The sequence below is a fragment of the Astatotilapia calliptera genome, chromosome 4 (assembly GCF_964374335.1).
Source record: "Astatotilapia calliptera chromosome 4, fAstCal68.1, whole genome shotgun sequence".
Classification (NCBI taxonomy): domain Eukaryota; kingdom Metazoa; phylum Chordata; class Actinopteri; order Cichliformes; family Cichlidae; genus Astatotilapia; species Astatotilapia calliptera.
The window spans coordinates 23,392,420-23,405,849 of NC_137425.1; the positions used below are offsets into that span (position 1 = coordinate 23,392,420).

Below are 13,430 nucleotides of genomic sequence, written 5' to 3' on the forward strand. Positions count from 1 at the left end.
AAAGTAATGTTTGTTTTAACTGAATATAAAATTGTACATTAAAAATCCAGAAAAGCAGCTACTAAACATGGCCAATGTGAGGTAAGTAAAAAAAAAACAACCCACAACCCCTCCTATTATTAATGACTACATTTACAAGAAATAAAATTCTTTGCAAAGTTTTCCAATGCAATGTCTCCTGCTTTCAGTCCACTGTAAGATTCCTACGGTGGAAGGGGGTTAGCTGAACTGCTGCTCACTGGATATTTTCCCCTTTTCAGATCATTCTCTGTAAACTACATATGTTTGTGTGGGAATATCACAGCAAATCCTCAGAATAGACATTTAAATCACCTTTCTTCTCCGTGCTGATTGTTACTTTGAACCTGATCTAGAGATGGAGATGAGCTGTCATGTGATTGGCTGATTAGATTTTTTTTAGTTAATGAGCATGCTAATAAGTGTGCCTAATAATGTGTCCGGTGAGCTGATCTCCATTTTTCCTCACAGTCGTCTTCATGTCTGTGCCCGTAGCACAAGGTGGCAGTAAAGAATGTAGCACGCAGGATAAAAAGCAAACGAAGAAGAAGCGATGCGCTGATTGGTGGGAAGTTTGGCGGACTTTACCCTCCGCTGTGAAGCAGATATTACTGTTGGCGCTCAGGGGCTCGAACTTCAGCTCAGTGTACGGCTGACAGCGCGGGAGTCTCCACAGACGGTGAGCTGGTTAAAGTTTCACACACAGAGGACGGTAATGTTAATGCGAGCAGGGAGAAAATATGTGGAGAAGTAAATGTGTTTTGCACTTTAACCTTCGTTAAAGCAGATTAGCTCTGCAGGTAGAAGTTTTCACGTTTTGTGTTTTTTAAACTTGATGATGTGTTCAGGGGTCCTCTCAGTTCAGGTTTAGCCAGCGTGTGCACTGAACAGCTGTTGCTGTCTTTCTGGGTCAGTCAGGAGATGTAATGAGAAGCATGCGCTGCACAGATGCATGACTGTCATGAGGAGAGACAGTCTGATAAAGATCTGGCAGCTGTGGATTTCATGGAGCAGTGAGCTTGTTATCTGGGTTACAAAATAACCAGTGATGCGGCTTATTGTGTAGTTCAGTGACCTTTTTGGGCAGTGCTATGGTTCAAAGTTTAGCCTTATCACTATAATACTGTAGCAGGGGTGGTGTGCTGCTGCATATTCACTCTTTGTCTGAGGCTTTGTGCTGCAATAATGGAGCATCTGTAGGGCCAGTTTGTCAGCAGCGCTGTCTGCATGCTGTGTCATCACACACAGATGTTCATTTCTTTCAAATTGATATTGTTTTTGTTTTTATGTCTGTGTAAAAGTGTCATCTTTTAGATTTCCACTTTGTGAGACCAAGAAAAAAACAGCAATCATGTCTTTATCTAACGCCCATCATATAAGCAAAGAAGAATGGGAATCGCACAACAAGATGCTGCTGGAGCCGCTGGCAGTCAACGACTCAGAGGTTTGTGTTTAGTGGAGGTAAAACATCAAATTACCTAATAAACGTGTACCTAATAATGGGCCTTTGAGAGTTCCCACCTAACAGGTGTGTGTGTGTGTGTGTGTGTGTGTGTGTGTGTGTGTGTGTGTGTGTGTGTGTGTGTGTGTGTGTGTGTGTTCAGGTGTTCTCCATTATTAAAAAAGAGAAGCACAGGCAGACGTACGGTTTGGAGCTGATAGCATCTGAGAACTTTGCCAGCAGAGCTGTTCTTGAAGCGCTGGGTTCCTGTATGAACAACAAATACTCCGAGGGCTATCCTGGCCAGAGGTACAATCTAGTTAAAATCCCAACTGGCTCAATCTCATTAGTGTGGCATTAACATTATGAACATTATTTGTAATGGTGAGCATGATTCATGTGTACAGGTACTACGGTGGTACGGAGCATATCGATGAGCTAGAAAGACTTTGTCAGAAGAGAGCACTGGAGGCCTACAGTCTGGACTCGGAGAAATGGGGTGTCAACGTTCAGCCATACTCGGGTATCAAATATGGATGCATTTAAATCTGAGTCTGACTACACCCGTTGGCATGCAACATCTGCCGTGCTCCTGTCACTTACTGTCATACCGTTTGTGCTTCTCTGTAAGGGTCACCTGCAAACTTCGCCGTCTACACGGCTGTTGTGGAGCCCCACGGCAGGATCATGGGGCTGGATCTTCCAGATGGAGGTCACCTGACACACGGCTTCATGACTGAGAAGAAAAAAATCTCGGCAACCTCAATCTTCTTTGAGTCCATGCCATACAAGGTATGTATGTGCACGTATGGTCGGGAACCAAAAGGCTCTGTCGGAGTTGGGAACAAATTTCTCAAAGATGCGATGTGCTCTGGTATTTCCTCACGACAGCTGGGACAAATCACAGAATCAAGGCGGTTATTTGAGTTACTGTTCCCTTCCTATCAGGTCAAAGCAGTTTGGCCATTCTTCTCTGACAGTGACAGAGCTTTTTCATCAGAGAACTGCCACTCACTCAGCAGTTTCTGAAACACTCAGACCAACAATCATACCACATTAAAAGTCACTTAAAACATCTTTTTGTCCCCATTCTAATGCTCAATATGAACTTCAGCATGTCGCGCTGATCATGTCTACATACTTAAATTCATTCAATTAAAGTCATAAAATCGGCTGACTAGATATTGCTGTTTAAGGTGGTGTATAAGGTCAAAGATAAGATTTTTGGAAACAAAAGTGAGCACTAGAAATCACCTCGTGGTGGGAGCACACCATCTGTAACACCAGTGAGTACTTCAGACTCAATGAACTACACATCTGTGAAGTTTGACTGAATCTCCCACGGGTTGTGATGCCATTCATGCTGAAAAAAAAATATCGTCAGATTCATTAAAATTGACCAGTATCTGCTGTGGCTGTCTATGTTTGTAAATGTGGGCAAAATCAAAACAACTGATTTCACTTTGGTTCAAGTTTTATCCAAAGTCCAACTATGTGGTGTTGTCCTCATCTTGTGTATAGCAGGTGTTATATTTTGGTTTCAAATTCAAATTTTATTTGTCACACACAACCATACACAGTATGACATGGGGGTGAAATGCTTGTAGCTGTACAATGCCCGACCATTAAATGACAGAAGAAAGTTTTACAATATTTACAATTTACAGTTTCCTACAGAATTTACAAATTAACTTAGGAATTTACAGTAAAGAATGTGCAAATAGCAGAAGAGATTATAAAGATTATAAGGATTATAAATTATAGGATTATAGGAAATGTGTGGTGGTGCGTGTGGTGACGTGTGTGAGAGTCCAGTCTTATAGTGACGTGTGTGGGAGAGTCCAGTCCTACACCTGGTTCAGGCCCTGAATAGCCTGGGGGAAGAAGCTCCTCCTCATTCTCTCTGTTTTGGCCTTAAGGGAGCGGAAGCGCTTCCCAGACCTCAACAGTGAGAAGAGTCCATTGTTGCGATGGGAGAGGTCCATCATAATCTTCCTAGCTTTGGACTTGCACCGCTTGGTGTAGATGGACAGCAGGTCAGGGAGCTCTGATTGAATGATGCGTTCGGCCGAGCGCACCACTCTTTGCAGATCTCGTCTGTCCTGCTTGGTGCTGTTCCCAAACCAGGTGCAGATGTTTGCCGTCAGGACGCTCTCGATGGTGCAGGAGTAGAAGTTCTTGAGCACCTTCAGTGGCAGATGGAAGTCTCTAAGTCTTCTGAGGAAGAAGAGACGCTGACGGGCTTTCTTAACCAGGGTGTTGATGTGACAGGACCATGACAGGTCCTGAGTGATGTGGACACCCAGGTATCGGAAACTGTCCACTCTCTCCACTGGCGTGCCACTGATGATGAGGGGTTTGTAATTCCTCGCCTGCTTTGTAGTGAAGTCCACGATCAGCTCCTTAGTCTTGCTGATGTTTAGGAGGAGGTTATTCTCCTGGTTATGATGTGGTCTGCTGCTTCTCTGTCCAGGTCCATCCAGAGACTGGCTACATCGACTACGACAGGCTGCAGGAAAATGCACGACTCTTCCACCCTAAACTCATCATCGCAGGTAGTTCATCCCTCCTATGTTTTTATCTTTTTACTTTTATGCATCAGTGAGCAGTGACTGGGAACTTTAAATCTGAGGGTATTTGTCGGGGGAAGAAAAGAAAATCTCTACACTTTGTCTTTTTTTTGTCTTTCTCAGGAACAAGCTGCTATTCTCGCAACCTTGACTATGCCCGCTTGAAGCAGATTGCTAATGAGAACGGTGCCTATCTGATGGGAGACATGGCTCACATAAGTGGATTAGTGGCTGCCGGAGTGGTGCCCTCACCCTTTGAGCATTGTGACATTGTTACCACGACGACGCACAAAACACTGCGTGGCTGCCGTGCTGGGCTTATTTTTTACAGAAAAGGTATAAAACGGACCTGAAGCTTTTTCTCCCTTTGTCTTGTTGTAAATCTGCTCTTCCCCACACTGATATCTGTGAATTCACTATTTTTATTTGACCTTCTCCTCTTTCTCGTCTTCACTCCATCTCTTCAGGAGTGCAGAATGTGGATGCCAAAGGAAAAGAGACTCTGTACAACTTGGAGTCGTTGATTAACCAGGCCGTGTTTCCCGGACTGCAGGGAGGACCGCACAACCACGCCATCGCAGGTCATCATTTTCTTCCACTTTCGCTTTTTACTAATTTTCATGTCTCTCACTGGGCTCATGTTTTGTTTGTTTCTTTTCCTACAAATGGCAGGTGTTGCTGTAGCTCTGAAGCAAGCCATGACACCAGAGTTCAAGGCCTATCAATTGCAGGTTCTCGCTAACTGCAGGGCTCTATCCAGCGCTCTTATTGACCATGGCTACAAGATTGTCACCGGTAAGTACTGCAGAGCACCATAATAGACAAGTGGAAGAGAAAATTGCCATGACAGCCAGCTGAAAATACACTGAGTGGGAGAAGAGCAATCAACATGGATGCAAAAAGTATAACTAAGCCCCTTTACTTTTTATTTTTTCATTCTTCAGAGTAAAAGAGGCTTGAAGTTTCCAATCCCGCAATAACTTGACCATCCATCCCTGCTCAATCTTATTTGATTGATGTCCTATGTGAACATGAGACATGGTGCATGCGATGCTTTATAAAGCCTCCCTTATATATAGTTCAAAAGAGAGGGTTGTTTATAAATTTCAGAAGGCCAGCATGTTCATGTGTGTTTGCGTGGCAGTAAAGATCCTGTGAATGTTTCGGAGGATGCCGAGGACGGGGAACACCATGGATGCCCAAGAACGAGTGTTCGAAAACAAATCAAATGAAGGCGTCAGAATGATTGCAGCAATGTGTCCATCAACAAAGAGACTTAGGGAAATCTTTGCACAACATGAAGGACATTTAGGCAAAGTTTATCCCACGGTTGGGATAAACTCGTGAAACAAATTGAAGCAAATCCGGAGTATTTATATCTGGAGAAGGTTGGACATCACCTGGGTTGCCAAGGATGAAAGAATTCAAGTTCAAGGCTGTGTTAACGGTTTTCTTTGACATTAAGAGCATAATTATGGATTAGAGGACGGGGTTCTAGAGGAATTAACAAAAGGGATTGAACCAAAACTCTATTATAAATGGGTTCTTGAACATTTTTATCTAAGGGTGAAGAAAAAGAGGCTACAACTGTTGGAAAATGGTTCCCTCTTTCATCAGGACCCACACTGCTCTCTCTGAAAGGTTCTTTGGTCCACACCACACTCTGTATTTGCCTGATCTTGCACCATGTGACTTTCTTTTCCCTAAAATTGGATCTGCTCTCAAAAGAACTGATTTTGAGTCTTTTTCAGAAGAAGAAAACGATAGCTTTTGAAATGCCTAATGAAAGATCTGCTGCACTGCTTTGATTGGAAGACGAGAGTGCAGCAGCGTGTAGGTGCAAAGGGGGAAAATATCAATTCATTAAAATTGAATTACAGCATCAGCCTTATATGGTCATTGACTTAACTGATGATCCTGAGCCTGAGTGAGCCTGAATGATTGATCATCTCTCTGTGATGGAGTAGCCTGCCCAGTGTGTAGCGCTCCACTATCTCAGTGGGGTTAAAAAGGTGGATGGATGATTTGTAGCTTCATGCTCATCTAATGTTCCTTTTTGTAATCTCTTAATGTGCAGGTGGCTCTGACAACCATCTGATCCTGCTGGACCTGCGCAGCAAGGGAACCGATGGAGGACGAGCAGAGAAGGTCCTGGAAGCATGTGCCATTGCTTGTAATAAAAACACCTGTCCAGGTAGTTAGTGAGTGTGTGTGTGTGTGTGTGTGTAAGGCAAAGTAGTTTTCCATACACGAGTATGGCAAGTAAGGAACATTTCATATTTAAGATGGGATAAGAACTTTATTTATCCTGAGGGAAATTCTTTTGTCATAAACATGCTCAGAAGCAGAGGAATAAGGCAAGTTTATTTATATAGCACAATTCAACAACAAGGTGATTCAAAGTGCTTTACACAGAAATTAAAAAACAAAAACAATAAAGCATGATTTAAAATTGATTAAAAAAAACAGTAGATAAACTCAGAACAGTAGATAAAATCAGTAGTTAAAATGTAAGTTAAGTGAAATTTAAAGATGTACAATAAGATTTTTTTTTTTTTTAAGTAGATAGATCCCATTTTTGCTTGATTGGTGTCTCTGCAAAGTCCCATTCTTAGTTTTTCTCGTACATCTTTGTAGGAGATAAAAGTGCTTTGCGACCTAGCGGCCTGAGGTTCGGCTCGCCGGCTCTTACCTCCAGAGGCTTGGTGGAGAATGACTTCAGGAAAGTGGCTGAGTTCATCCACAGAGGTAATTTATTTCTTTAAAGGAGGAATTGGTGTAAAAAGATTTCTCACAAACAAAATGTAAATAACCCATGCTTTCCATTCTTCCGCAGGCATTGAACTGACTGTGGAGGTGCAGAAAAGTCTGGATCCCAAAGCCACTCTGAAGGCGTTTGTTCAGGCATTATCCCAGGGAGAGAAGTTCCAGCAGCGGGTAGCGGAGATTAGGGTTGAGGTGGAGGCTTTCGCCGGACAATTCCCAATGCCAGGTCTACCCGAGCTGTAGAGCGCAGTTCAGACTCTAAATGCAGCTGAACGGATGATTCAAGAAGATTAGTACGAAGGCATATGATGCTGGGTTTTTGTTTTTCCTTTATTTTGACTGTCGACTCACAGTTCGCATGGATAGACACGATTTCTGTTCAAACAGATTTAATAACCATCGAATTATTCTGTGTTGTTACTGAGCCTTTCCCATTTTTACGTGTTTTCCATTTAGCTTCATGGTCGGGTGTTACAATCATATTTAAGCTTTGAGCTCATCAGAAATCTCACTTTCATCTTTATTAAGGTTACACTTCAGAGGTTTTGTAGCAAACTACCACATTTTCAGTATATAGTATCGTAAGTACAACTTTGAAAATAAAATAATTACATTCTGAATAAACTAAGAATGAACGAAACCTCAGCTGTTATGTTTTGTTTTGCTTTATTTTTTCCCCCAGTCTAAGTACATCAGTGCTCTGGACTCTGATTAAGTAAAGTAGATATTGGAAGCTTACAGTGGTTTAATAATCTTGATTTAGCAGCAATAGAAAAACAGCTGATGCTGGCTGGAATGTCATTACAAGAGCACTGGACAAATGAAAATTCTGGTAGAATAAAAGTTAAGGGGTCATTAAAATTCAAATCACCTTGATGAGAACGAGTCCACAGAGAGTCGAATATCCAGAGCCTGTGTTCCTGTGAAACCTGGACGTTGGTTTCAAAGGGTGAAAATAAGTTTTCTTCCTAGTACAATTCTCAGTGAAGAGATATCCTGGACTTGGATTTTCACTCAAACTGGATACTGCTGTATGAATCTGTATATGCTATAACATAGTCTCTTTCAGGAAAAACGGTCAGTAATCCTGAAAGATCAGGTGATACAGGACATTAGAAAACACTGAAACAGCATAGCATGCTGCTGGCATCCAATTTAAAAAAAAGAATATCTAATTTTCTACCTTTCATATGTTGCTTTTGTACCAATTTTAAATTAAACAAACAACCTTATTTACATTTTACGTGGTGTCCCAATTTTATTGGAAACAAGAATCTGATATGTTTCTGGTTTGGGGGTTTTAAATTTTTCTTAATCTATACATTTGATTATTTTAGATTAGAATCTTGTTTGCAGTCGCACTTTTCTCCTCTCCTCCTTCCCCTTATCTTCCCTGCTTAGCCTCTTGTGTCCTTGTCTTGTCTCGTGTGTATTACTTTCCCTGGAACACTCTCTCACAGTCTGTTCTCTAAAACCTAAAAGAGAATTATGGATTTGATCAACTGGTCTCTGAATGCTATTGACACCCTTTTCTCAAGGAGAAGTCTGGGCTCGGGTGAGCCCAAGTGCCCTGGAGGGACTGATAGACTGTTCACTTAGCCTGGTAGGGCGAAGGAAACTGTCTCAGCTGAACTATGGACACGGACACACATACACTTACACTGATAAGCACTCACACATCCCCCCTCCCCTTCCAATGCCTTCGATGCTTGTTGCCTCCTTGGGAACACGAGGCGGGTCTGGACCCGCACTGGAGAGACGGCGAGGGGCAGGATGGCTGCTGTGTTGCCTGGGATTACTCCTTTCCCCTACCCAACCCTGTTGCTCGTCACGTGCAGGTTGCCCTGCATTCCACTGCAGGGCAACCTGCCACTGCATGTGGCGAATAAAAGTTGAACTTGAACTCCATCAACAGACAAGCTCGGTTTGAGAAGTGTTGATTAGTGTTTGGGTTCAAATGAGCCAAAATCAGGTTTTGCTCAACATGATGTGTATATGTGTGTATATACGTATGTATGGATAGATAGAAACATATATGTATATATAAAAAAAAAAATTACACATAACATATAATGTAATTGCAATGAGGTATTTCTGTAGTCTATTGATACTAGATAGTGGAAAAGGGGTGGGATTAAATAAGCTTATGCTTCTTCCTGCTCCTTTTTGAACATGAACGTTAATTGGAGTTGTGGTTGCTCGTTTTCCTTTTGTTTTGCTTTGTTCATTTGTCTCTTTTAATTCTATTTTGTTGTACTTTTTCAACATGTTCAAAATAAAGATTCAATCAATCAATCATTGAAGATCAAAATAACACATCCCAGTACCCTCAGCTTTCCCACTGAGAAGCTCTATAATAATCATAATAAATGCACGAAAGCAACAGCGATGGATTTTATAAAGAAAAAAAAAACACTTCAGTGAAGCTGAATAAAACCTTGTCGGGCCTCTGAACCACACAGACTGATATAAAATATGTTTTGTACCAATGGTGTCAGACATAAAGGGGCACCAGAATCCAAATGTAATCAGTTTTACATCTTTTCCTTCCAGCTCCCCCCTGGCTATTCATGCTACACTACAGTAATTTCTGATTTCAATGCTCTTACATTCAGATTACAAATGATCTACTAAGATAAGATAAGATAACCTTTATTAGTCCCACACGTGGGAAATTTGTTTTGTCACTATACTATACTATAGAAATTTCTGTTTTGGCTCCACGGTTTTTTCCTGTAATTTTTCTCATTTCTTACAGTTTAAGCCCAAAGAGAAATGCTGACAGATTCTACTAAAGCAGCATTTCTTCATCATGTGGAAAAACTGAAACTTACTGTTGAGTTGTGGATTTAACGAAGCGCTCTGCGATCGTTTAGTCTTGTCTGATTTTGTCAGGTCGGAGGTCAGCCTGCGCGCCTCCCATCATCCACACAGAACAAGGAGTAGTTCGGGGACATACAAACATTTACGGGCCGGTCGTGTCCATGGCTTGTCTTTAAAACCGACATTAGACCTACAAACTACGGCATCTGTTGTATTCTCGGTATCGGAGTTTGGAGTTTGGTGCTAACTTATCAGTTAGCTTGGCTAGCCGCCTTAGCAGGCTGAGAGGGAACTTGGTAGCTAGTAGCTAGACTTCGAGCTAGCTTAACCGAAACGGACATTTATCTGATCGGAGGAGTGAATAGACTGCAGGGGACATGCAGGATTTACTGGCCAACGTGGACCACATCAAGTTTGACCTGGAGATTGCCGTGGAGCAGCAGCTGGGAGCCCAGCCGCTGCCTTTCCCCGGCATGGATAGTAAGTGCTGGGATGCTAGCTGGTACTAAGCCCGCTGCGGGTTAACCTTAAGCGGAATTAACGGTAAAATTGACGAGGGGAGAGTTGACCGCCACTGACTACTTATGTTCATTGACCCTGTGATCGTGTGTGTCTCTGCAGAGTCCGGGTCTGCTGTGTGTGAGTTCTTCATGAGAGCTGCGTGTCAGAAAGGTAAAATCACAACATGGTCTCAACTCTGTGGTGATGTCACTGCAGCGTGAACGGCCCCAACAATGAACTCTTTAACTTCCGTAAAGTTAAAGTTTAGACACTTCACGCCACTCAAACGCACAGATCGGTGCTGGTTGACCTTTTTTTAAGCAAGCTCGACCTCTCATGTCTAAATACAGCCTTAGATATACTGTTTACGCACTGCTACAGTAGCCTGCACCTCACTGATTTCCAAGAATAGCCCATTTTCATAATGTTGTGAATTATATTACTCCTCTAATAGCTTCAAGGGAAATGACCTTTCCCCCCCATCTTTATTAATCACTTTTGTAACCATTTCAATCCCTGCCATTAGGCCAGTCTCTGCTGATCTCAAAATGTCCAAATTTAAAGTACTAAATTGTGTTTTAAGTGATCAGCATGACACTGAGAGCCATGTGTGTCTTAATGAGGAGAAGGTCACAAAGCGCACTGTGTCTCACAGGTGGGATGTGTCCGTTCCGTCACATCAGTGGAGAGAAGACAGTGGTGTGTAAGCACTGGCTCAGAGGTCTGTGTAAGAAGGGAGACCAGTGCGAGTTTCTCCACGAATACGACATGACCAAGATGCCTGAATGCTACTTCTACTCAAAGTTCGGTGAGTTGACATCATGAGTGCATTTATTTGGTTAAACTTTGCACAGATCTTGTCAGATGAATGCCGTACTGATTAATGTTTTGTTCTGCGACCCTCACAGGTGAATGCAGCAACAAGGAGTGTCCTTTCCTACACATAGATCCAGAGTCCAAGATCAAAGACTGTCCCTGGTATGACCGAGGCTTCTGCAAACACGGTAAGGTCAAATTCTGGTACTAATACCACAAACCCACTGCTTATAGACGTAGCCTGTCTGTTCTGTGGTTTAAATGGAGAAAAACATAATACGTCTTATTATTTGTCCTCATCTGTGTCTCCGTCTTCTTACCTCAGGTCCTGACTGCCGACACCGACATACCAGAAGGGTGATCTGTGTGAACTACTTGGTGGGCTTCTGTCCAGAAGGAAAGTCCTGTAAATTTATGCAGTAAGTAGTCCTTTTACATTTACTTCCTACACAACAGGTATGATTCCTGATAGGACCGCTGCTCCACATTAAGTTGGTTAAATCTGCCAAGCAATTGTGCAGGAATTTCATTACATTACACTCCAGTATAAATGGTCTTTGTTTGATTTTATAATGATGGATAGCTGGATTAAGTTTTTTGAGACTTCACCCTGCAGTAACGTAAATTATACGTTGATGTTCCTCCACAGCCCCCGATTTGAGCTGCCTATGGGCGCTTCTGAACAGCCTCCTCTCCCACAGCAAAACCAGAACCAGGCAAAGGTAAGAATGCACACAAACACTCGAATGATGCATCCCGATGCCGGCGTGGATCCATCTCACAGGATGAATCAGCATGACTCTCGGTGCTTCTATTTAACTGTTGGTTCCTGTTGCTGAGGTGCACAGTGAAAACAGTCTCTCTGCTTGCCTCCTGCCGCAGCCCGTGCCTACCATTGGTCGCTCGTCGCTCTCCTTAATCCAGCTCACCAACTCCATCCCAGCCCAGCGGCAGCAGAACAACACGACTACTGTGTCTCAGCAGAACAATCTAAATGCCAACAGAGGGCCTCGTCCGCTGGACCAAGTCACCTGCTACAAGGTGAGTCGGCTGTACATCTGTGTGATTAAAGCTATGCCAGTCTCTCGCTTTGGTCGTAATTGCAATCATTAATCAAACTGTGGTTGGTTATATTGCCAAAGCATGCACCGGCCATACATTTAGATCATTAAAACCAGACTTTTCTCAAGTTTAGATGCACTTGTAAGGTTTTACCTATAATACTGGTTTCCTCTGCGTGGTTGCAGTGAGCCTTGAATAAGATGGATCACTTGTGCTCTTGTGAATTTATCCAGCTTCTTAAAGGGGAACAATTTTCTGAATTTCTTGGCTCTCCACAGTGTAGTACTTTACACATTTGCCTAAAAGCAAAAGGCAGTGACACAAATCTCTTTGGGATGAAAAATGTGCACAAGAGTCTGGCTCCTCAGTTCAAACACAATCTGGAATCATCAGTTTTAAGTTTGCTTCCCACTTTTTTCTGATTGGCTGTCTCTTGCAAATTGTATGCTGAACATGTATGAATGTGGGTGGAGCAGCTGTTCCAACAGCCTGGGGTTTTGGGTTATAGGATTTACTTGGACATTCACTGATATCATTATTTAAACCTTGTACACTTTTAACAGAGCCACCAATCTCACAGCACATATGACTGTAAATAATGAAGGGAAAACACCCCTAAAACAATCTCCTTTAAAATTAGAGGATTTTTTTTTTTTCCCTCGCTACTGGGAACAACTGGAACATGCAGTAAATGTCGTTAATTGCTTCATTTCCGTCTTCCTCTTGTCTGCAGTGTGGCGAGAAGGGCCACTATGCCAACAAATGCACTAAAGGCCATCTCGCCTTCCTGAGTGGTCAGTAACCTTCAGCCGAACACCTCAGTGCTGTAGCGCACCACCCCTGATGTGAGCAGAAGAGAGACTGGGGAAGACTGCTCTACATGCTGGTGTTTCTTAAAGACTAACTGCTGCCCGACAGACACGGACAGTGGGAGGGGGGCCTGTGGACACATGAAAGTGACAAGAAAAAAGGTCATCCGGCCTGATTTGCTGGGTTTGTACAGTACAGGTGACTTTGAAGAGTCACTCCCAGGGTCCAGACTGCTGCAAACACCAATACAGGTGCTGTTGTTCCTCAGGTCATGTGACTGCAACTGCCACTGCTATGTTCCAAGTCTGACCGTGGGAAAAAAAAAATAAAAATTGAACAAATGTGATAAACATCTTAGGAATGTAATTTAGCTTGTACTCAGTGCCCAAATCCACACTAGCTACAACGGTCTCATTCTGGACATTTCAGCCTCTGTTTAGCAGCCGTGTGTGGCAGGTACGGTAGTGCAGAGCAGCTGGAAGAGACGCTTTGTTGACAGTCTGAACATATTCTGTCTGTACAAATAAATGTTCTTGTTTCAGATTTTATTAATTTTTTTTACCCCTCACTTCTGATCTTCTCATAGCCACTTCTGAGATTTACACAGTACACTCACAACAGTA

The 13,430-nt window shown here is 42.7% G+C and overlaps 2 protein-coding genes across 2 annotated transcripts; both read left to right on the forward strand.

Moving 5' to 3' along the window:
* The first annotated feature begins 557 nt into the window (after nucleotides 1–557).
* shmt1 (serine hydroxymethyltransferase 1 (soluble)) lies at nucleotides 558–7,435 on the forward strand. The gene is made up of 12 exons (XM_026165501.2): nucleotides 558–697; nucleotides 1,320–1,462; nucleotides 1,623–1,768; nucleotides 1,867–1,982; nucleotides 2,091–2,251; nucleotides 3,933–4,014; nucleotides 4,153–4,365; nucleotides 4,497–4,610; nucleotides 4,702–4,824; nucleotides 6,107–6,223; nucleotides 6,667–6,777; nucleotides 6,866–7,435. Exons 2-12 carry the CDS (start codon nucleotides 1,370–1,372, stop codon nucleotides 7,036–7,038), a joined length of 1,449 nt encoding a protein of 482 aa, XP_026021286.2. The 5' UTR covers nucleotides 558–697; nucleotides 1,320–1,369; the 3' UTR covers nucleotides 7,039–7,435.
* Nucleotides 7,436–9,665: 2,230 nt separating this feature from the next.
* Nucleotides 9,666–13,355, forward strand: cpsf4 (cleavage and polyadenylation specific factor 4). The gene is made up of 8 exons (XM_026165505.2): nucleotides 9,666–10,098; nucleotides 10,240–10,290; nucleotides 10,775–10,927; nucleotides 11,028–11,123; nucleotides 11,261–11,354; nucleotides 11,585–11,657; nucleotides 11,818–11,976; nucleotides 12,731–13,355. Exons 1-8 carry the CDS (start codon nucleotides 9,996–9,998, stop codon nucleotides 12,797–12,799), a joined length of 798 nt encoding a protein of 265 aa, XP_026021290.1. The 5' UTR covers nucleotides 9,666–9,995; the 3' UTR covers nucleotides 12,800–13,355.
* The last annotated feature ends 75 nt before the right edge of the window (nucleotides 13,356–13,430 follow it).